This window comes from Takifugu rubripes, chromosome 8 (genome assembly GCF_901000725.2).
Source record: "Takifugu rubripes chromosome 8, fTakRub1.2, whole genome shotgun sequence".
NCBI lineage: Eukaryota > Metazoa > Chordata > Actinopteri > Tetraodontiformes > Tetraodontidae > Takifugu > Takifugu rubripes.
The window spans coordinates 19,190,111-19,209,003 of NC_042292.1; the positions used below are offsets into that span (position 1 = coordinate 19,190,111).

At 54.8% G+C, this 18,893-nt stretch overlaps 3 protein-coding genes across 6 annotated transcripts in view; all 3 read left to right on the top strand.

Annotated features, from left to right (window-relative positions):
* LOC101073266 (serine/threonine-protein phosphatase 2B catalytic subunit alpha isoform) overlaps positions 1-9,233 on the top strand; it is a 39,411-nt gene extending 30,178 nt beyond the window's left edge. Inside the window, exons 2-11 of the mRNA XM_029839553.1 lie at positions 909-1,067; positions 1,912-1,989; positions 2,155-2,249; positions 4,255-4,380; positions 4,487-4,558; positions 4,985-5,011; positions 5,413-5,497; positions 5,573-5,670; positions 6,104-6,133; positions 7,726-9,233. Coding sequence (XP_029695413.1) covers positions 909-1,067; positions 1,912-1,989; positions 2,155-2,249; positions 4,255-4,380; positions 4,487-4,558; positions 4,985-5,011; positions 5,413-5,497; positions 5,573-5,670; positions 6,104-6,133; positions 7,726-7,922 — 967 coding nt within the window. The 3' untranslated portion in view covers positions 7,923-9,233. The remainder of the gene's footprint in view (positions 1-908; positions 1,068-1,911; positions 1,990-2,154; positions 2,250-4,254; positions 4,381-4,486; positions 4,559-4,984; positions 5,012-5,412; positions 5,498-5,572; positions 5,671-6,103; positions 6,134-7,725) is intronic.
* Positions 9,234-9,383: 150 nt separating this feature from the next.
* Positions 9,384-14,423, top strand: LOC105418882 (flocculation protein FLO11-like). Of its 4 annotated transcripts, none has more exons than XM_011619976.2 (11): positions 9,384-10,215; positions 12,217-12,480; positions 12,556-12,624; positions 12,705-12,734; positions 12,804-12,887; positions 12,980-13,015; positions 13,094-13,132; positions 13,254-13,355; positions 13,427-13,451; positions 13,523-13,605; positions 14,063-14,423. In XM_011619976.2, exons 1-11 carry the CDS (start codon positions 9,819-9,821, stop codon positions 14,074-14,076), a joined length of 1,143 nt encoding a protein of 380 aa, XP_011618278.2. In that variant the 5' UTR covers positions 9,384-9,818; the 3' UTR covers positions 14,077-14,423. The 4 variants fall into 4 exon arrangements, with proteins under 4 accessions (XP_011618278.2, XP_011618280.2, XP_011618279.2 ...); XM_011619978.2 differs by having other exon boundaries at positions 13,004-13,015; XM_011619977.2 differs by having other exon boundaries at positions 12,804-12,866.
* A 2,378-nt stretch (positions 14,424-16,801) lies between these two features.
* LOC101070561 (DNA damage-inducible transcript 4-like protein) lies at positions 16,802-18,880 on the top strand. Its single transcript, XM_003978615.3, is given in 4 exon segments — positions 16,802-16,967; positions 17,110-17,223; positions 17,609-17,997; positions 17,999-18,880. Coding segments are annotated over 3 exon segments (579 nt in total). The 5' UTR covers positions 16,802-16,967; positions 17,110-17,135; the 3' UTR covers positions 18,101-18,880.
* Positions 18,881-18,893: the final 13 nt, after the last annotated feature.

Below are 18,893 nucleotides of genomic sequence, written 5' to 3' on the forward strand. Positions count from 1 at the left end.
CTCCTCTCTCCCTCCCTCTCCCTCCCCCCTCCCCTCCCCCCTCCCTCCCCCCCTCCCCCCCTCTCTCTACCTCCCTCTCCCTCTCCCTCCCCCTCTCCCTCCCCTTCCCCCTCTCCCTCTCCCCCTCTCCCTCCCTCTCCTCCCCCCTTCCCTCCCTCTCCCCCTCCCTCTCCCTCTCCCCCTCCTCTCGCCCCCCTCGTCTCTCCCTCCCTCTCTCCCTCCCATCTCTCCTCCCTGCATCCCTCCCCTCCCTCTCCTCCCCCCCGCTCTCCTTCCCATCCCGCTCCTCCTCCCTCCCATCGCTCCCTCCCCTCTACCCCCCTCCCTCCCTCTCTCTCCCTCCCTCTCCTCCCTCCCTCCCTCCCATCCCTCTCCCCCTCCCTCCAAACCCTCCCCTCCTCCCCCCCTCCCTCTCCCCCTCCCCTCCCCTCCCTCCTCTCCCCCCCTCCCCTCCCCCCCCTCCCCTCCCCCCTCTCCCCCCCTCCCTCCCCCTCCTCTCCTCCCCCCCTCCCTCCCTCCCTCTCCCCCCCCCCTCTCTCTCCCTCCCCCTCTCTCCCCCCCTCTCTCCTCTCTCCCTCCCCCTCCCTCTCCCCCTCCCTCCCTCCCTCTCTCCCTCCCCCTCTCCCTCCCTCTCTCCCTCCCTCCCTCTCCCCCTCCCTCTCTCCCTCCCTCTCTCCCCCCCCTCTCCCCCTCCTCCCTTCCCTCCCTCCCCCCCTCCCTCCCCCCCTCTCTCCCCCCCTCTCTCTCCCTCCCTCTCTCCCTCCCCTCCCTCTCCCCCTCCCTCCCTCCCTCTCTCCCCCCCTCTCCCTCCCCCTCCCTCCCCCCCCTCCCTCCCTCTCTCTCCCTCTCTCTCTCCCTCTCCCCCTCCCTCCCTCCCTCCCCCCCTCTCCCCCCCTCCCCCTCTAAAGGCTGTGTCTGCCCCCTCAGCTGGACCGGTTTAAGGAGCCCCCGGCCTACGGGCCCATGTGTGACCTGCTGTGGTCCGACCCTCTGGAGGACTTTGGTAATGAGAAGAGCCAGGAGCATTTCACCCACAACACGGTGCGAGGCTGCTCCTACTTCTACAGGTGAGCGTGGCCCCGCCCCTTTAGGGGTTCGGCCGCTGCTGCTGGGCGGAGCCAGTAATTTCCCAGAGTGCCTCAGGCTCGTGCGCAACACTTTCATAAACGCATTGATGGGGCGTGGCTTAGACTTTAGCTCCGCCCCCTCCCCCCATTTCACAGGCCAATTCTGTGTTTGTAGCTGCTGGTACGACTCCAGATGCTCGTGCCTTTAAGCTAATGCATCAGAACCAGCGCGGCGTTGTTTATTGTTGTTCTGTGAGCTGGCGGAGGCGTCGAGCCGGGACGACTCGCGGCCGCTGCGGCTGTTCCGTCGCTACGCAGCAACGCCGCTGATTAATGGCGAGTGGACGACGCCTCCAGTCGTCCTCTGGTTCGTTTCTAACGCACAGTTGTTACTTGAACAGTTGTCAGCTGAAATGTTGCTGTGGCAACGTGCTGCAGCTCCAGGAGGTTATTAGCATGCTAGTGTGCTAACAGTCGGGTGTCTTGGATGGAACGTCACCTGATTCTACTTGATAAACAGTGATTTCATCGTCATGACAAACCTGCAGCGAGACTGGCGCCCTCTTGTGGCGGCGACAGTAATTGCACGTGAATCTGTGGGATGGCTGTTGCCATGGTTTCCCCCTGTGGTTAATGATGAATTAACCACATACATTTCATGCTAGCCAGGCTAACCCGCACATCGTAGCAGGGTTTAGCATGTGTCAGATATCCAGTCCCACAGGTGTCTGAAGCTATCGGCGGCGGTTAGCGGTGAGGCCGCCGTCCGTTTGGACATGTGACCTGTGAGACGCGTTGAGTTGTTCCGGCTCCGTTCGGGAGTAAAGCGAGTGTGTCTCCACAGCTACCCGGCCGTCTGCGACTTCCTCCAACACAACAACTTATTATCCGTCATCCGAGCCCACGAAGCACAGGATGCTGGGTAAGTGCCTTTCATCTCTGTCGTTAGCGTTAGCGCGGCAAAGGGCCGAAGGTTTTAGCTGTTAGCATCTTTTCACAGTGACTGTGCTAATGCTAGTTAGCTTTAGTGTCTGCGTTTCCAGGGGGAAACCTGCTGCTAACAGGCTGCGTTTGTCTCCGTGCTCAGATATCGTATGTACCGGAAGAGCCAGACCACCGGCTTCCCCTCGCTCATCACCATCTTCTCTGCTCCAAACTACCTGGACGTGTACAACAACAAAGGTAGGAAGCAGCGTTAGCGTTAGCGTTAGCGTTAGCGTTAGCGTTAGCGTTAGCGTGGTCGAGGCGGCCTCTATTCTCCCCTCGAGAACAGACATTGGGGGGGCACAAGGGGAGGAGGAGGGCAGCCATGAGAGCCTTCTGGTGGTTCTGGTGGTTCTGGTGGTTCTGGTGGTTCTGGTGGTTCTGGTGGTTCTGGTAGTTCTGGTGGTTCTGGTGGTTCTGGTGGTTCTGGTGGTTCTGGTGGTTCTGGTGGTTCTGCAGGTTCTGCAGGTTCTGCTGGTTCTGGTGGTTCTGCAGGTTCTGCAGGTTCTACTGGTTCTGCTGGTTCAGGTGGTTCTGCAGGTTCTGCAGGTTCTGCAGGTTCTGCTGGTTCTGCTGGTTCAGCAGGTTCTGGTTCTGCTCCTCTCTCCTCTCCAGCGTGGCGCTCTGCCCGCCCGGTCCAGTGTTTATTATTAGCGTCCCATTTGTCGGGTGCCAGCTCATCTTCCAGAGCCCCGAGTCAGCAGACGGCAGCACAAACAAACAAACAAACAAACAAACAGACAGACAGGTGACGACGCTCCTTTTAGCCCTGGCAGCCATTTTGCTGGCAAACGCCAGGAGGCTGAGCCGGGGGGGTAAAGGTCCAGCTGCGGGGCTCCTCCCATCGCCGCCTCGGCCCCGTGATGGCGTCCGTCACGCCGCTGTGGTTGGACCGGCCTCCTCTGTTAGCAGCACCCGCCGGCGTGGGCGGAGCCTCTGTCACGAGTCGCTCCCCTCCTATTTTCTGTGAGTGATGACCAGCGTGGGCGCGGCGTGGGCGCCGCCCGGCTGTCCGTGGTCGCCCCGAGCGCCTCCTGGCCGTGGAGCCGCAGTTTTCGCTGCAGTGCTGCGGGGGGGCGGGGCTCTTGGCAGGCGCGCGTGCGATTGGGCGGGGCTCTTGGCAGGCGCGCGTGCGATTGTTGTGGATTCATGGAACGCTGCGTCGGTACCGACTGGTCCCGGGTCTGCGGCTGAAGCCTGATGCAGCAGAAAGGAAACAAAGTGCCGCCGCCGCCGCCGCCGCCGAGGATTCATTTCCCCCGCGGGGCCCCGAAGGATCGATGGGATAGATCCACTCCCCACCTGTTAGCACGCCGCCGCCGCCGCCGCCGCCGCCCCCACGTGGGCCCACTTCCTGCCTGGTGATGATGAACCGCCTCACCTCATCCTGGCGCTTTAGAAGCAGGAAGTGTTGCAGCGGACTTCCTCCCTGGGAGGGGAGTCTCAGATGGAGACTGCAGGACTCTGGGAAAACCCTCCACATCCCAGCACCACTTAATCACCGTGGTTACTGGGGAAACCTGCTGCAGGCCGCTCATGAATCATTCATGAGCAGGCGTGGCCTCGCTGGGTCTGCGTTGCCATGGCAGCCAGCCTGCTCTCTGGCGACAGCACTGGGGTGTGGGCGACCCCTAGTGGGGTGAGGAGGGATAACTTGAGGTGGGATGGTGCACTTCCTGCTGCTGAGGGAGGAGACTTCCTGTGGAGGGGCGGAGCCAGCTTCCAAAGGTTCCTCCTCCTGCCTCCCTGGATCGTTCCGCTACCTGGGATTCCAGCTTTGATGACCTGCTATTCCTGGCCGGAGCGAGTCAGCGCCAGGAAAGCCCCCCCCCCTGGGGGCGGCGACCCGGCCTCGGTGTCCCCCCCCCCCCCCCCCCCCCCCATCTGGGCCGGCGCATCAGCAGCTGATCTTGTGGCGAGGAGTTGAAGCACACTGATGTCACTTCCTGTAAAACTTCCAGGGCTCAGATGAAGCCAAACAAGGTGCCCTCGTCACTGTCACCATGGTAACGTAATTAATGACCCCCCCCCCAATGACTGAAAGAGCCTGCAGAGCTGCCAGGAGCCGCTAGAACCTTTAGCTCCGATGCTAACAGATGCTAACGGAGCTGCGCTGTGACACCGGCTCATATTCCTCCACAGGCTAAGCTAGCTAAGCTAACAGGGGTTCAAGCCTTTGATCTCTTTGATCTGCTGTTTGCAGCGGCGGTGCTGAAGTACGAGAACAACGTGATGAACATCCGACAGTTCAACTGCTCGCCTCACCCGTACTGGCTGCCCAACTTCATGGACGTGTTCACCTGGTCGCTGCCCTTCGTGGGAGAGAAAGGTGAGCGGCGCCGCTGCGCGGCCGAGGCGTCCATCACGGCGCCGCTGCGCGGCCGAAGCGACCATCAAAGGCTGCGTTGGCGCTCACCTTTCCTTTGTTCTCGCAGTGACGGAGATGCTGGTGAACGTTCTGAGCATCTGCTCCAACGACGAGTTGACCACAGACGAGGAGCTGGACGGTAAGGTGGCCACCGGGGGGCGCCGCGTGACCGCGCTAGCTTAACGCCGCCGCCACTCTGGCGTTTAAGCTCAGTGATGGAGGATCACGCTCGGGACGTAAACAGGAAGTCACTAAGAGCTGAAAAGAGCTTCCTGTTGTCCGCTGATCTGCAGCCTTCACGTGCACATGCACGTGGACTCTCACGCATCCAGTCCAATGTCCCTCATTACTTCAAACGCCCATTGATCTTTCTTTCTTTGATGTTCCTCATTTCTTCTGTTTTTCTGCGTCTAATGTTTCTCTCCTGTTTTCCAGACTTTTGTGTTGAAGGCGTCACTTTTCTTTCGTGCTTCTTTCTTTCGTGTCGCCTCCTTTCATTCCGCCGCCACCCACTGACTCTCTGTCCTCTCTCTTGTCTTCTCTGCGGGGGGTCTTTCATGAGAAGGACAGCTAATTTATCCCCCTAAAAAAGGTACAAGCGTGACGCCTGTGTGCAGTCGCTCACCAGAATAATTGAACTTTGTTGGACGTTATGCAGATGTTGCTGCACTATTTCACTGACGTTAGCATGCTAACCAGCTAGCTTTGCCCTGAGAAGCTTCTGTTCGAAGTTGTTTACCAGGTCCATCAGGTGACCCACCTCCACAGCTTAGCTGCACGCCAACAGCCACGGCTGTATGGTTGCTATGGTAATGTGTGCGGAGCGGAGAACGTGACGGCTAAAGAAGCGAGCTGGCTAACTTAAATGAACGCTATTAATGTCACAGAGCAGTGATGTCACATCCTGTTGGACCAGGGTCCAGGTAACTGTTGTCAGCTAACAGCCGTAGCTAAAGTCTGAGCCAAAGTGTGTGTGACCTCTGACCCCTGCAGGTGCCACGGCTTCTGCCCGTAAGGAGGTGATCCGCAACAAGATCCGCGCCATCGGGAAGATGGCCCGGGTGTTCTCGGTGCTCAGGTGCGTCTTGGTCCCGACGGGTGGAGGCGAGCCGCCGCGGTAGCCGCTAATTACGGTGGTTTCTGCCTCTTCCAGAGAGGAGAGCGAGAGCGTGCTGACGCTGAAGGGTCTGACTCCCACGGGGATGCTGCCCAGCGGCGTTCTGTCCGGCGGCAGAGAGAAGCTGCAGAACGGTGAGTGACCCGGATCCGCCGCCGCCCCAGAACCGGCCCGGCCTCCTCTGATGCCTCGTAGCTTCTGTTCTCAGCTTTTTCTTTCCTTTCTTTCACCGGCGGAGAATCGCCATTTTAGCCATCGTTAGCTGTTAGCTCGGCAGTCGAGGATCATTTCAGGCATTAGCTTAACGCCGGCATTAGCGTAACGCCGTTAGCACAGGGATGCTGAGCCTTTTAGCCCGGGCGTTCTCCCATCATGCATCTGTGCACCGGCGCCTTCGCGTGGGTAAGTGGTACGGTCGACCTCCACGAGGTCACTTCCTGTCCGGAGCCGGAGCTCCGCCTCCTGCTCGTTGCACCTTTCTGTGTTTGTTGCTCTCTGACTTGTTGCTGGGACACAAACTGAATCCTCTCACGTCTCTCTGGTTCTGAACCTTCTTCTTCTCTTCAGCTACTGTTGAAGCCATTGAGGCTGACGAAGGTAAATGGGTCTGTTGTCGCCGTGGCAACAGGCAGGGGTCTCCACCGAGTTTCATCCATCTGGCTGGTGCTTGATTAGACTGTGTTTGGGTGTTTGGGCTAACCACCTGTGCCGGCAGCAACAAAAGGAAATCCTGTTGTCACGTGTTTGAAAGGGGCGGGGCTTCCCAGCAAGGACTTCAGCCGACACACCCGGTGGTCGCGTGAGCGCGAGGCTAACCGTGTCACGCTAGCGTTCGCCTCCCCAGGGGGTCGCGTGACCACGAGGTTGCGCCAAACTCCGCCCACCTCCAGCAGAAGCCAACACGTGGAGGCAGGAGTCCGCCTCTGTAGCTCCGCCCTCACGCCGCGCTGAAGTCTTGCTACGGAAGCTGGAGCCGTGGCGTTCCCTTTGAAACAGCAGAAGCAGTTGTGTTTTGTTGTTGCTGTTCCCTCAACGTTCCGCCAGTCTCGACCAGCTGAATCTGAACCAGCCGGAGAACCAAAACAAACCTCCAAAATTGGCGTCAACCTCTCGATTGACCTTCCGGGCAAGAACAACCTCAACTGCGAGCTAAATAGCGGTTGTAGCTGCTATTTACGTTGGAACTGTGTAGGAACAGTCGTGGTGTCGAGACTCTGCTTCCCCCCTGTGGTTCTCCTGTGTCGTGACCTCTCCTGTCAGCTGCTAATAACCTGCGTCTGACCTGTGCTATGCAGCAACGCCGCTAGGCTAGCCGCCACGCTAGCCACCATGCTAGCCACCACGCTAGCCACCATGCTAGCCACCACGCTAGCCGCCATGCTAGCCACCACGCTAGCCACCATGCTAGCCACCACGCTAGCCGCCACGTCCCCTCCTCCAATTGTTTCTCAAAGCCGTGCAGTCACGGGAGCTGTTGCTATGGCAACGCTCGCGCGGCAGCCATTTTCCGGCTGCCGGGCGAGCGCCGTCTGTCACCGGCTTCAGGAAAAATCGGATCAAACCCAAACGATTCCCAGGCGAAATTCCCTGGCCGGAATTCTTGCTGCATGCTCCCGTCAGACGAAACAAGTGGTTAGCACCGCGACCTCCTCTGTCGTGTCCCTGTACGTTAGCTCAAGCTAGTTCTCCCGTGTGGACGTGTGTGGCTCCACCCTCTCTTTGATCCCCTCCTCCTCTTTGATCATTTCTCTTTCATTCGTCATCATTTTTAGATTAGCGGTAAACGTGACGGGTCGACGTGGATGTTCGGGGTCCTCAGCTGGTCCCTAATGTGCCCGACTCCTGTTGACGTTTTTACTGGTGAAAGCAGGATTAACGCTGCTAGCTTGTCGACCCCAGCGCCAAATGAGCGATGCTAGATGCTAACGTAGCTGAAATGGAGAAATTCCTCTCTCAGAGCTCAATTCTTAAACCCTGACGTGTGCGTGCTACGTTAGCACGCCATGCTAGCACCTTTTTCCTGCGTGGATTTGTGTGAAAGTTTAGATCAGCTAATTTGTTGGTGTGAACGTTTTTTTCATGTCGACAGACAGTGTGTGTGAGCCCCCCCCCCCCACGCCATTCAGTCATCTTTTGAGCCCGCCCACTACTGCACCTGCCCCTGACTCCTCCCACTCTTCTCCCGACAGCCATCAAAGGCTTCTCGCCGCAGCACAAGATCACGAGCTTCGAGGAGGCCAAAGGTCTGGACCGCATCAACGAGCGGATGCCGCCGCGGCGCGACGCCCTGCCGTCCGACGCCAGCCTCAACTCGCTCAACAAGGCGCTGTCGCCGGAGACCAACGGCACGGACGCCAGAGGGAGCACCAGCGGCGGCGTCCAGTGAAGGGCCGGCGGCCGGGGTGAGGCCCCGCCCCCCGGCAGCCAGTCACCGCGGTAACGGGGGCCGAGGGCGAAGGAGAGGAACGGACATCTCACGCGTTAGTCTTCAGATTATTAGTTGGTCGTCCATCGTCGATTCCGAACGTTCACGCTTGGGTTCCGCCGCCGCCTGGAGACGAAGACGGAAGCTGACGTCTTCGTCTTCGGTTTTTCTGGACCCTTTTACAGCCAAAAAGTTTACAAGATCACAGCACTAAAGCGGCGCGGCGGGTTTTTAACCAGGATATTTATTGTTTGCTCCTCCGACGGGAATTTGGTCTTAAACAGGAATGTGGCGAAAGCGCCCAAAAGGCCGGTTTGCTGGTTCTGTACATATTCGCTGACCTCAGGTTCCTGTGGGCGCCGACCTGATGCTCCTCTCTACCTGCTCGTTAACTCGCCGCCACTCGCGTCTCTCGAGTTTCACAACTGGAATTTTCGTTGGGGGTTTGTTTTTGGTCTCGGGGGCCGATTTATCGTCGCTTGCTGGAAATGAGTGTTGATTTTTCTCTTTTTAAGTATCGCGAACAAAGTTTAAGAAGAAGTAGAGACGCTATATTGTGTAAAAACCAGAGAATAGGATAACGTGTCTGCCTATGCATGTTTTCTAACGCGGTGGGCGGGGCCAGCTCGCGCCGCCGCCACGCCGTTCGAATCATAATCTGCTTTAGTCGACATATTTACTGGATATTCCCGCGTATTCGGACCGGCGCCGCCGCGCTCTATGCCTTCTTTTGTAAGTGAAGCATTTAATGATCTGAGACGGGCCGCGCTCGTGGGCGCGCTCGTGGGCGCGCTCGTGGCCCGTTGAGCATGTTTGACGATTGTCGTGAGGTGTGTGCGGTTACGCGTGTAACTCTGCATGCTAGCTGTTTGTGCGTCAGCGGTACCCGGTTCTGTTCTGTCCATGTGCCACAGAAACGTGATTGTTCCCGTTATTCCCGCCTCCATCCCATCATTATTTGGACCTGCTTTGTATATTCGTTCCAGCTTTGATACGTCAACACTTTAAGATGAAGCAAAAAGAATCCTTTGATCTTTTTTAAAGAACTTGCTTAAGTGCCCGAGTAATTCACTCCAGCGACGCCTTGCTTTTGTAACGGAGCTCCGGGGCGGCATGCACTCGCAACTCTGAAGTATTTTATAGAACTGTTCAATAAAAATGTGCATGACGTTCAACTTGAAACCACGACGCTTCTCCTGTATGTGTCTGTGTGCCGGAGCGCCAACGCCGCCCAAATATGCAACCGTGTCAAATAAAGGTGAATGCACAGCCGCTCGCAGATTCCTTATTTTAGAGACAGGACCCGGACAGGAAGTGGCCTCGCCAGCGGCGCCCGAGTCTGAGGGGAAGTCCAAGACGCGCACAATGGCGGCCGAGGTCGGGGGGGTCAAACCGGCACGACGGGAAACTAGCAAAAACCTGTTGGCTGTTAGCTGGATTAGCATCCGCTGCAGCTTCACGTGCAACATGTCAGCAATTAGCTAAAGCATTAGCATCAGCGCTGCTCTAAATGTAGCCTAGCAGAGAACAGAATGAACCCCAGCTAGCTACCGTCGCTAACTGCTGCTACCCACACGCGCCAGCGACCGCACAGGTTGACGGAGAACAAAGGAAGCTAAGCTAATAAGGTGCTTGTGTAGCGTCAACAAGAAGCCGGAATTGCTCGTTATGTCGAGGAAGTTGCTCCTCGCAGGTGTTTCCTCCTCCTCAACCTTTACGACGGCGGTGATTAAACTGGGAACGCGGTCCAAGATGGCTGCCGTGGACGTGGGGGCCCGGGGAGGCGGCGGGGGCCAGGTTCGCCTCACGCCTCGCAACTCTGGCTGATTAGTTGCATCAAGTTGCCAAAATCAAACAATGCTGAAACCAAAGGAAGTGGAGTCCGACTTCCTGTTTTTTTGGCGCTCCGAACAGCAGCGGCGATTATCGGAGCAGAACTCTGATAAACGACCACGTGTGAATCATCTCCACGCATCCCATCAGAGTCCTGCAGAACCTTTTGGTTCCCCTCCGATCCAAAGGGCTGTCCTGCTCCAGGGCAGCGTTCCAGCAGGAACTGGTGTCGTCAGCGCCGGCGCCCCCCTCCCGCGGGTTTCCGCCCCTTCTTTATCTACAGGAAGTGCAGGAATGAGCGCCGCGGCGCTCCAGCTCACACGCCTTCACTCTCCCATCGCTGGGTGTTCAGGATCCACCATGAAGACCGCCGGCGTTCCCGTCCTGCTCCTGATGGCGTCCGCACAGGTTCTGGCAACAGGTGAGAGAACCGGGTCCAGATCCAGATCCTTCAGAACATCAAAGAGAAGTGAAAGGAACCTCTTTTGATCTGAGACACGTTCTACTTTGGTTCTACTTTGATCTTCTTTGTTGTTCAGAGATACAGATCAGCCGTTACCATAGAGACCATCAGACACTCAGTTTAGTTTATTCTGTTAAAGGTAGTTGAGTTAAATTTGTTTCATTTTAAATTTGTTTACAACAAAACCCCAAATTTATTATGTTTATTATGTTTATTACATCTGAGAATCTGTCAGTTAATCATTAAAAACTACCGTGGCCGCCTGTTGCTCTGTTGCCCTGTTGTTGCCCTGTTGTTGCCCAGCTGTTGCCCTGTTGTTGCCCAGCTGTTGCCCTGTTGTTGCCCTGCTGTTGCCCAGCTGTTGCCCTGTTGCCCAGTTGTTGCTCTGTTGTTGCCCTGCTGTTGCTCTGTTGCCCAGTTGTTGCACTATTGTTGCCCTGTTGATGCCCTGTTGTTGCCCAGCTGTTGCCCTGTTGCCCTGTTGTTGCTCTGTTGTTGCCCTGCTGTTGCTCTGTTGCCCAGTTGTTGCACTATTGTTGCCCTGTTGATGCCCTGTTGTTGCCCAGCTGTTGCCCTGTTGTTGCCCAGCTGTTGCCCTGTTGTTGCCCAGCTGTTGCCCAGCTGTTGCCCTGTTGTTGCTCTGTTGTTGCCCTGCTGTTGCTCTGTTGCCCAGTTGTTGCACTATTGTTGCCCTATTGTTGCCCTGCTGTTGCCCTATTGTTGCCGTGTTGATGCCCTACTGTTGCCCTGCTGTTGCCCTATTGTTGCCTTGTTGCCCAGCTGTTGCCCTATTGTTGCCTTGTTGCCCAGCTGTTGCCCTATTGTTGCCCTGTTGATGCCCTACTGTTGCCCTGCTGTTGCCCTGCTGTTGCCCAGCTGTTGCCCTATTGTTGCCCTGTTGTTGCCCTATTGTTGCCCTGTTGTTGCCCTGCTGTTGCCCAGCTGTTGCCCTACTGTTGCCCAGCTGTTGCCCTATTGTTGCCCTGTTGTTGCCCTATTGTTGCCCTGTTGTTGCCCTGCTGTTGCCCAGCTGTTGCCCTACTGTTGCCCAGCTGTTGCCCTACTGTTGCCCTGTTGTTGCCCTATTGTTGCCCTGTTGTTGCCCTGCTGTTGCCCAGCTGTTGCCCTACTGTTGCCCAGCTGTTGCCCTACTGTTGCCTTGTTGCCCAGCTGTTGCCCTGCTGTTGCCCAGCTGTTGCCCTACTGTTGCCCTGTTGTTGCCCTATTGTTGCCCTGTTGTTGCCCTGCTGTTGCCCTGTTGTTGCCCTGCTGTTGCCCAGCTGTTGCCCTACTGTTGCCCAGCTGTTGCCCTACTGTTGCCTTGTTGCCCAGCTGTTGCCCTGCTGTTGCCCAGCTGTTGCCCTACTGTTGCCCAGCTGTTGCCCTACTGTTGCCTTGTTGCCCAGCTGTTAACGTTGCCACAGATTATTGTCCTGAGGGTGGAAATCTGCTCGCATCCATAAACATCTGGAGGAAACGGCCGCCAACCCAACAACTGGCTGCAGGAGGAAGCAACAACGACAGCAACAACCCGAGTTTCTGCTGGAGCAACGTTGTTGCTGAGCAACTTGGCAGAACCATCGCGTATTTCAGTTGTTGCTGCGGTTGGTTGACGCTCCGTTGCCAGTTTCCTCCCGACGATCCTGGCGCTCCAGACGGAGGTCGGGACAGGAAGTTGGGCTGTTGGGTCAACAATGGTGTCTGCAACAGGATGCAGGTCCCGGTTGCTGCGTTGCTTCAAACGGAGGAAATCACTGAACCTTTGACCTTTGACCCCGAGTCGGACGCGCCGGGTCAGGTCCTCCAACTCTGGACTTTAAAGTTGAGCCAAACGGGAACAATTGGAGCAACTCAGCTGCAGCTAAGACGATCGCGCTTGTCTGCAGGCGTCGCTGACCTTTGACCTTTGCCACCTATGTCTGTCCTGCGTGTTCACCTGTGTCTGTCGTGTCTTTGCAGCACCTACAGCAACAACAGCAACAGCAACTACAGCAACAGCAACAACAGCAACAGCAACTGAACTGATAGTTGCCTCGACTTCTGCCGTTGCCGCGGAAACAGCGACGGCACCAACAACCCAACAGGCAACTGAAACTGACGCCACCACGTTGGATCCAGCAACGGCACCTTCGGCAACGCCCCCGAACTCGGCGCCGCCAGCGGCACCGGCAGCTTCCGCTCAGACGTCCACGGTCCTGACGACCAGCGGAGGGCGGCGGACCGGTCGGTGGGCGGAGCAACGGCCACGGCGGAGTCGCCCCAAACGCGTGGCTGAAACTCTTCTTCTTCTTTTGGCAGATAAAACAGCAGCTCCGTCAACCACCAAGCAGACCGTCACCATGGCAACAGCCACTCCCCACGCTCCAGGTTTGACATCCGACGTGTTTAATAACGACAAAAATCCGGACGTGAAAATAATTCTTCACTTTTGCGAACTTTGAATCCAGGAGAGACGAAGATGACCGACGACAACAAAGGTGAGCAACCACGAAAGAGAGAGATGAAAGACGCTTTAGTCTTTGATGAAAGGTTCTTTCTGCCCGCAGGTGTAGCCACTCCCACCACAGGTGGAGCCACTCCCACCACAGGTGGAGGCACTCCCACCACAGGTGGAGCCACTCCCACCACAGGTACACACACACACACACACACACTGATTCTTGTTTTTCTCTGCGATGAGTGACGCCATCTCGCCTGTGCTAACGCTATGCTAACGCGCTAGCGCCGCCCCTGACGGCCTCTCCAGACAGCGGCGCTGGTAAGTTTTGCGTCTGTGATGCTACGATGCTACGTTAGCATCTCAGCTGCTACTAAAACGCCCAACGTGTGTCGGCAGGTTCTCAGACAGGAAGTGACAGGAAAACCGCCCAGTCAGGTAAAGGAAGGAGGCTTTCCGCTCCTTTTTTCTCACGATTTTTCCTCGCCGAGCGGCGCCGGCTGCCGACCGTTGCCATGACGACGTGCTCCTGCCCATGATCCTCTGATTTATCCCTCAGACAAGCAGCTGTGGTGGATCTTGTTGCCGGCCCTTCTGGTCGTCGCCGCCGCCGCCGCCATTTACCTCAAGTTCCGGAGCAAGAAGGTCCACGGCCAGACAGGTAGGCGCCATTTCAAAATGGCGGCTCTCGGCCTGAACACCGCGGTGACGTGTTTGTTGCTGCTCCCACAGAAATCATGGACACGGGAATGGAGAAGTAAGTGCGGCTTTGTTGTGTGGCTGTGAAGCGCTGTCAGGTCTCACACGTTGCTCCTCCCTCCGGCGCAGCGCGTCCTTCCAGAGCCGACCCGAGAGCGCCAAAGATGGCGTCATGCTGCTCGGCGTGAAGTCATCGGCCGGGGACGAGAACGGTGAGAGAGCTGGTTCCTTCGGAGCGTTGCTTTGTCCCAGGGAGGCGACGGACTGATGCCTCATTGTGCCGCGGGCGCGCGCTCGCCAGCGGAACGTTTCCTGTGCCTGGGCGCCGCCGCCCTCCAACAAGCAGCAGGGCCTGGCCGCTCGCCGCTTCCTAACATAAACACGCTATTTCTGACGGGGCCATTGTGCAGCCGCTAAATGTCAGAGCGCTCCGGGTTTGAGGCCGCTGTCCCGGCGGTCCGGCCTGTCCCACCTTCCGCTCCTCGTCCAGGAAGTGAGTCAGGCCGGAGGAATCCGGCTGAGGACGTTCTCACAAGCTTTAGCTTAAAATGCTCCAAATCCTGATTTAATCACTTTTCTATGGTTCCACGCTGTGACCTCTGGAGGTGGGGCGGTGCTGCCCCCTGCTGGCCGGGGCTCACATCACAGTTCTGCTTTGTTGGTTTTCAGCTGCTGCGAGATGAAGAGGAGAAGTGATGAAGAGGAGAAGAAGTGATGAAGAGGAGAAGAAGTGATGAAGAGGAGAAGAGGAGAGGAAGAGGAGCAGCAGCGTCGCTGTGAGAGCTGTAACATTTTATGTTCTGTGTTTGTAAATGTCGTCACAGCTCAAATCTGATCTTTAATCCTCTAAAACAACCTGATGACTTTTTTTTTAAACATTTTTATTCATCTGGTTTTATAATTTAATGACAAACTTTTCTAAAAGTATCTCAGACGTTTGTACTGTATATTAAGACACTGAAAACGTTTTCTGGCCTAAATTTGTTCTTGTTTTTAACACTTTCTTCTCAATAAACGTTTCAAAATCTTTCAGTCTGATTTAATCTGTTCAGGAGATGTTAAATTATTGTGTTGTAAATCTGCTATCTTTCTTCTCAAGGTTAAAGTTTATCGAAGCAGATGTTTCTAGAAGGATTTTGGAGGCAAGTTGAATAAATTAAATTTGTTTAAAATTCCCCCGATGGCCACTAGAGGGAGACAGAACACAATTCAGGTCACAAACGCTGACTCAGCAGTTTTCTCACCGGGAAAGGCTGACTCGGCAGTTTTCGGATGTTTATTTGAACTGGAATCCCATTTTGAGGTAAATGTTGGTGTTTTTTGACCTACATCCCGAGATCTTCTCTAAATGTGTTGTTGTAAGCTGAGCCTGCTGGAACGGGTCCCCGGCTGGCTCGGTTCCTGCCCCACTCGCCACCATCCTTCAGCACCAGCTGTCGCTTGGACCAGGTCACATGTGAGAAATCCATCCTGCCTTCTGCTCCCCCCACCGCAGGAAATCCATCCGATCCCATGTTTGAAGAGCCTACGAGTGTGTTTTGTTGCTATGCTAATCGTGCCAACGCTAAGCTTCTTGGCTCGTCTTACTCTATATATTTGTCTTAAAAACAGTCACATGACGTGTCGATGCCAAAGAACTTTAGAACTAAATGTTACCAAAAGTGGAAAACGGGGGGGTGTCAGTGGGTTCCAACGCTCTCACATTCTCAGAGGTTCAACTGAACGTTGTTTTTCATGTGTGAAGGTTGAAGCTGAGGCGTTCTGACACCCTGATGCACCCTGAGTGTACCGACAGGGCTAAAACAATAGGGCGCTAAAGAGTGTTGGGAGCTAAAGAGTGGCGGGAGCTGAAACGTAGCGGGCGCTAAAGAGTGGCAGAAGCTGAAATGTAGCGGGAGCTAAAGAGTGGCGGGAGCTGAAATGTAGCGGGAGCTAAAACGTAGCGGGAGCTGAAACGTAGCGGCAGCTAAAGAGTGTTGGGAGCTAAAGAGTGTTGGGAGCTAAAGAGTGGCGGGAGCTAAAGAGTGTTGGGAGCTAAAGAGTGGCGGGAGCTAAAGAGTGTTGGGCGCTAAAGAGTGGCGGGAGCTAAAGAGTGTTGGGAGCTAAAGAGTGGCGGGAGCTAAAGAGTGGCGCGAGCTAAAGAGTGGCGCGAGCTAAAGAGTGGCGCGAGCTAAAGAGTGGCGGGAGCTGAAACGTAGCGGGAGCTAAAACGTAGCGGGAGCTGAAACGTAGCGGCAGCTAAAGAGTGTTGGGAGCTAAAGAGTGTTGGGAGCTAAAACGTAGCGGGAGCTAAAGAGTGTTGGGGGCTAAAGAGTGTTGGGAGCTAAAACGTAGCGGGAGCTAAAGAGTGGCGGGAGCTAAAGAGTGTTGGGAGCTAAAACGTAGCGGGAGCTAAAGAGTGTTGGGGGCTAAAGAGTGTTGGGAGCTAAAACGTAGCGGGAGCTAAAGAGTGGCGGGAGCTAAAGAGTGTTGGGAGCTAAAACGTAGCGGGAGCTAAAGAGTGTTGGGAGCTAAAGAGTGGCGGGAGCTAAAGAGTGTTGGGAGCTAAAACGTAGCGGGAGCTAAAGAGTGTTGGGAGCTAAAGAGTGTTGGGAGCTAAAGAGTGGCAGAATCTTCTGTCAGCTTTGATGTTTTTGCTAAAGGAAGAACATTGGAAGCTACCTAGCTTAGAGCTGCTCCAGCTAATGAAATTATAACAAGAGTCTGTAAATGACACTGAACTTCTAACCCACTCCAGAGAACCAGATTATGGGATGTTTTATAGGCCCCATATATTCAGCACATTTGCTTGTTAGCATTTTAGCGGGGGTGGATCCCGTAGGTTTCCCAAGAGTCTCAGCAACCTGGTTTAGTGGCTAATCTGACTTTATCAGCCTGAAAGAATCAAATATTCAATATTGCTCGTGTTCATTTGATCTCAGACACAAATGTTGAGTGGAGCTGCAGAGACTCCAGCTGGAACATGTGACTGGTTTCCATCGCTAGGCTGCAGATCCAGTTACAGCCTGACGTTCAGACGCGTTTGAAGGAACATCTGAAAAACTGCTTCACTCTTTTACAGCTCGTTTCAAACATGAAAGCTTGCAGGTTTTTGCCATTTGGAGTCTTAAGTTCAAATTTATCAGTTCAAAACTTCTGGTTCAGCAAACATTTGGCAGCTAAACCTGTGATGCCTTTAACACGTAATAAAAAGGACCCGTATTTATTTCCATTGATCTTATTCACGTGTATTTCTGGAATCGATTAAAACTAACAAACTTAGGCTTTGACTTTTCCTCAACTTCTGCCTTCAGCTTCACTCGCTCACGTAGCAACAGGATCATCCTCCGCGCTCATTGGTCAGACCCCGGAGGGGACGTCACTGAGCAGCCAATAGGGAAAGGGCTCAGTGGCCGTGCTGTGATTGGTCGAACCCTGTGGTCACCCGAGCCGGAGTGTATAAATATTCCTCAGAAGCCGCAGCTAATTCAGTGTGTTTGCCGTGTGTTTGTGTGCGTGGGTCGATGTGAAAGACGTAATTTTATTATAATTATTTAATCGGTTAAATTGACTTTAACTCTAAATTATATTTAAGGTAAGTTGTTTCATATTTGCCACGCAGCGTCCCTTAGGTTGGTGGAGTGGGGCGTTAATGGGGCACCTGAGGATTATGTAGCTCGGCATGATCAATTTCCGGTTCCTCATTTTCTGTTGTGGTCGCTTCTCTGATTCCGCAGGAAAAGAGCCCACAGAGAGCAGCAGCATGGTTGCTACAAGCACCCTGAAGAGTAAAAGCGACTGTGTCTGGGAGCCCGTTGACCGACAGTATTACCCGGCATGCATCGAGAGAGGTGGGCTTACCTGGCGGACACTTCCGCCTGTGCTCCTCTCGGGTCAGAACAATACAACATGCTTTATGGAACCAAACCTGCTTTTAGGCCTTTCAAAGCAGCTTGTTTGAACTTGCAAAGTTGTAAGTTGCCTACTAAATCAGTCACACATCAACTTTGACCTCTTCACTAAATTTATGCGCTAATTAACTCAGAGTGACGCCATTTTCTCTGTTCATGTGTGTTTTTAAACATCATTTACACTCAGGATGCACTTTCTCACACGTCCCGACCGATTTGAGCTGTTGTGACCGGCCAATCTTGGTTTAGCAGCTGCAGAATTAAAGTTTTAGGTTCAAACTGTCCGGAGAGCTGCTATAAGCTAATGTTGTTCTCTCATTCTCAGAACTGGACTTCTGGGACCACTGCCTGGCGGATCCCGGGAGGGCGGCCGACGTTGCCGAGGACCGAAGCTGCCAGCACCTGGCCTCCATGTTGGAAAGCTGCCTGTCGCGAGCCAAGAAGACGACGCTGCACTGCTCCTCGGTCCTGGTGCCGGAGACGCTGACGCGGCGCATCGCCCGGGAGGTCCTGCGGCTGGCGTGCGGGGAGCCGTGCGGGCTGCGCGGCTGCATCCTTTTCGTTCACCTGGAAATGGACAAAGGCTGCAGGCGGCTGGAGCGGATCGTGTGTGACGGCAGCGTGGTGCCCACCTTCGAGCTGACGCTGGTGTTCAAGCAGGACGGCGGCGCCTGGCCCAGCCTCCGCGACCTGTTCCTCCTGGGCGCCTGCTTCGGTCCCCGCCTTCAGACACGTACTGAAGCTGAGTCCAGGTTTCCGACTGGTCAAGAGAAAACTGTACGCCTCCTCGGCCGGCGCGGTGGTGGAGGAGTGTTGAACTCTGGGAAACGGAGTCTTCAGGCTGGACGCACTTTAACGCGAACGCTTCATCGACGTCACTTTTTCTACTGTCGAACTCTGAAACATCATTTTGGCCACTTAAAAAAACATTTTTCCCCCCCAATTTTTCAGATTTTATTCCATCGTTTGAACAGAAAATTTGATTAAAGTAAAAATCTTTGAGCGTTCGTGTTCAAACATTTTTATGTTTCAGAAGAGAAACTTTTTTTTCTTGGTTTTGAGCCTCTTTTCACAGAAGAACCCTGATCGAAACGACACATTTTCACCTTTTGGCTCCTGAACCGGCGAATAAAAGAGCCGACTGTCGTTTTGGCTTCGTAACTCTTTTTTTCTGGAAGTTCGGTCGTTTTTATTGGGTTCACAATCTGAACTTCTGCACATTTAGTTCATCACTTCTCAGCTTTGTGTGTGCGGCAGGAAGAGGCCTGTGGCCTCGGCAGGAAGTGGCGTGCTGGGGCGGGGCCACGTACGTTTGAGGACGCCGTGGTTTTTCCAAAGGGAAGAATCCCGATCGTCGATGTTTGACACGGTGAACCCTCCTGTTGGGGGGGCTCTCTGGGCACTTTCAGGCCCCTGAAGTTAACAAGTTAAACAAGGTTGGATTAAATTCGATGGACTCATGTTTGAGGTTCCAGGATGTTTTTCTGTGTATTTTTTTTTTTTTCTTGATGTTGGATTTCTCCTGTTTTAAATCCCGATTGTCAGTTTTGAAGCTTGTTTTGCTTAAGTTTAAATTAAATCCTTCTCATGTGGCTCACATTTTAGTCGTT

Excerpts from the sequence above, each read along its gene's own strand:
- LOC105418882 (XM_011619976.2), top strand. The coding sequence starts at position 9,819 with ATGCTGAAACCAAAGGAAGTGGAGTCCGACTTCCTGTTTTTTTGGCGC. Across the intron at positions 10,216-12,216 it reads CGCACAGGTTCTGGCAACAG|CACCTACAGCAACAACAGCA; the intron begins GTGAGAGAACCG and ends GTGTCTTTGCAG. Across the intron at positions 13,356-13,426 it reads GAAGGTCCACGGCCAGACAG|AAATCATGGACACGGGAATG; the intron begins GTAGGCGCCATT and ends CTGCTCCCACAG.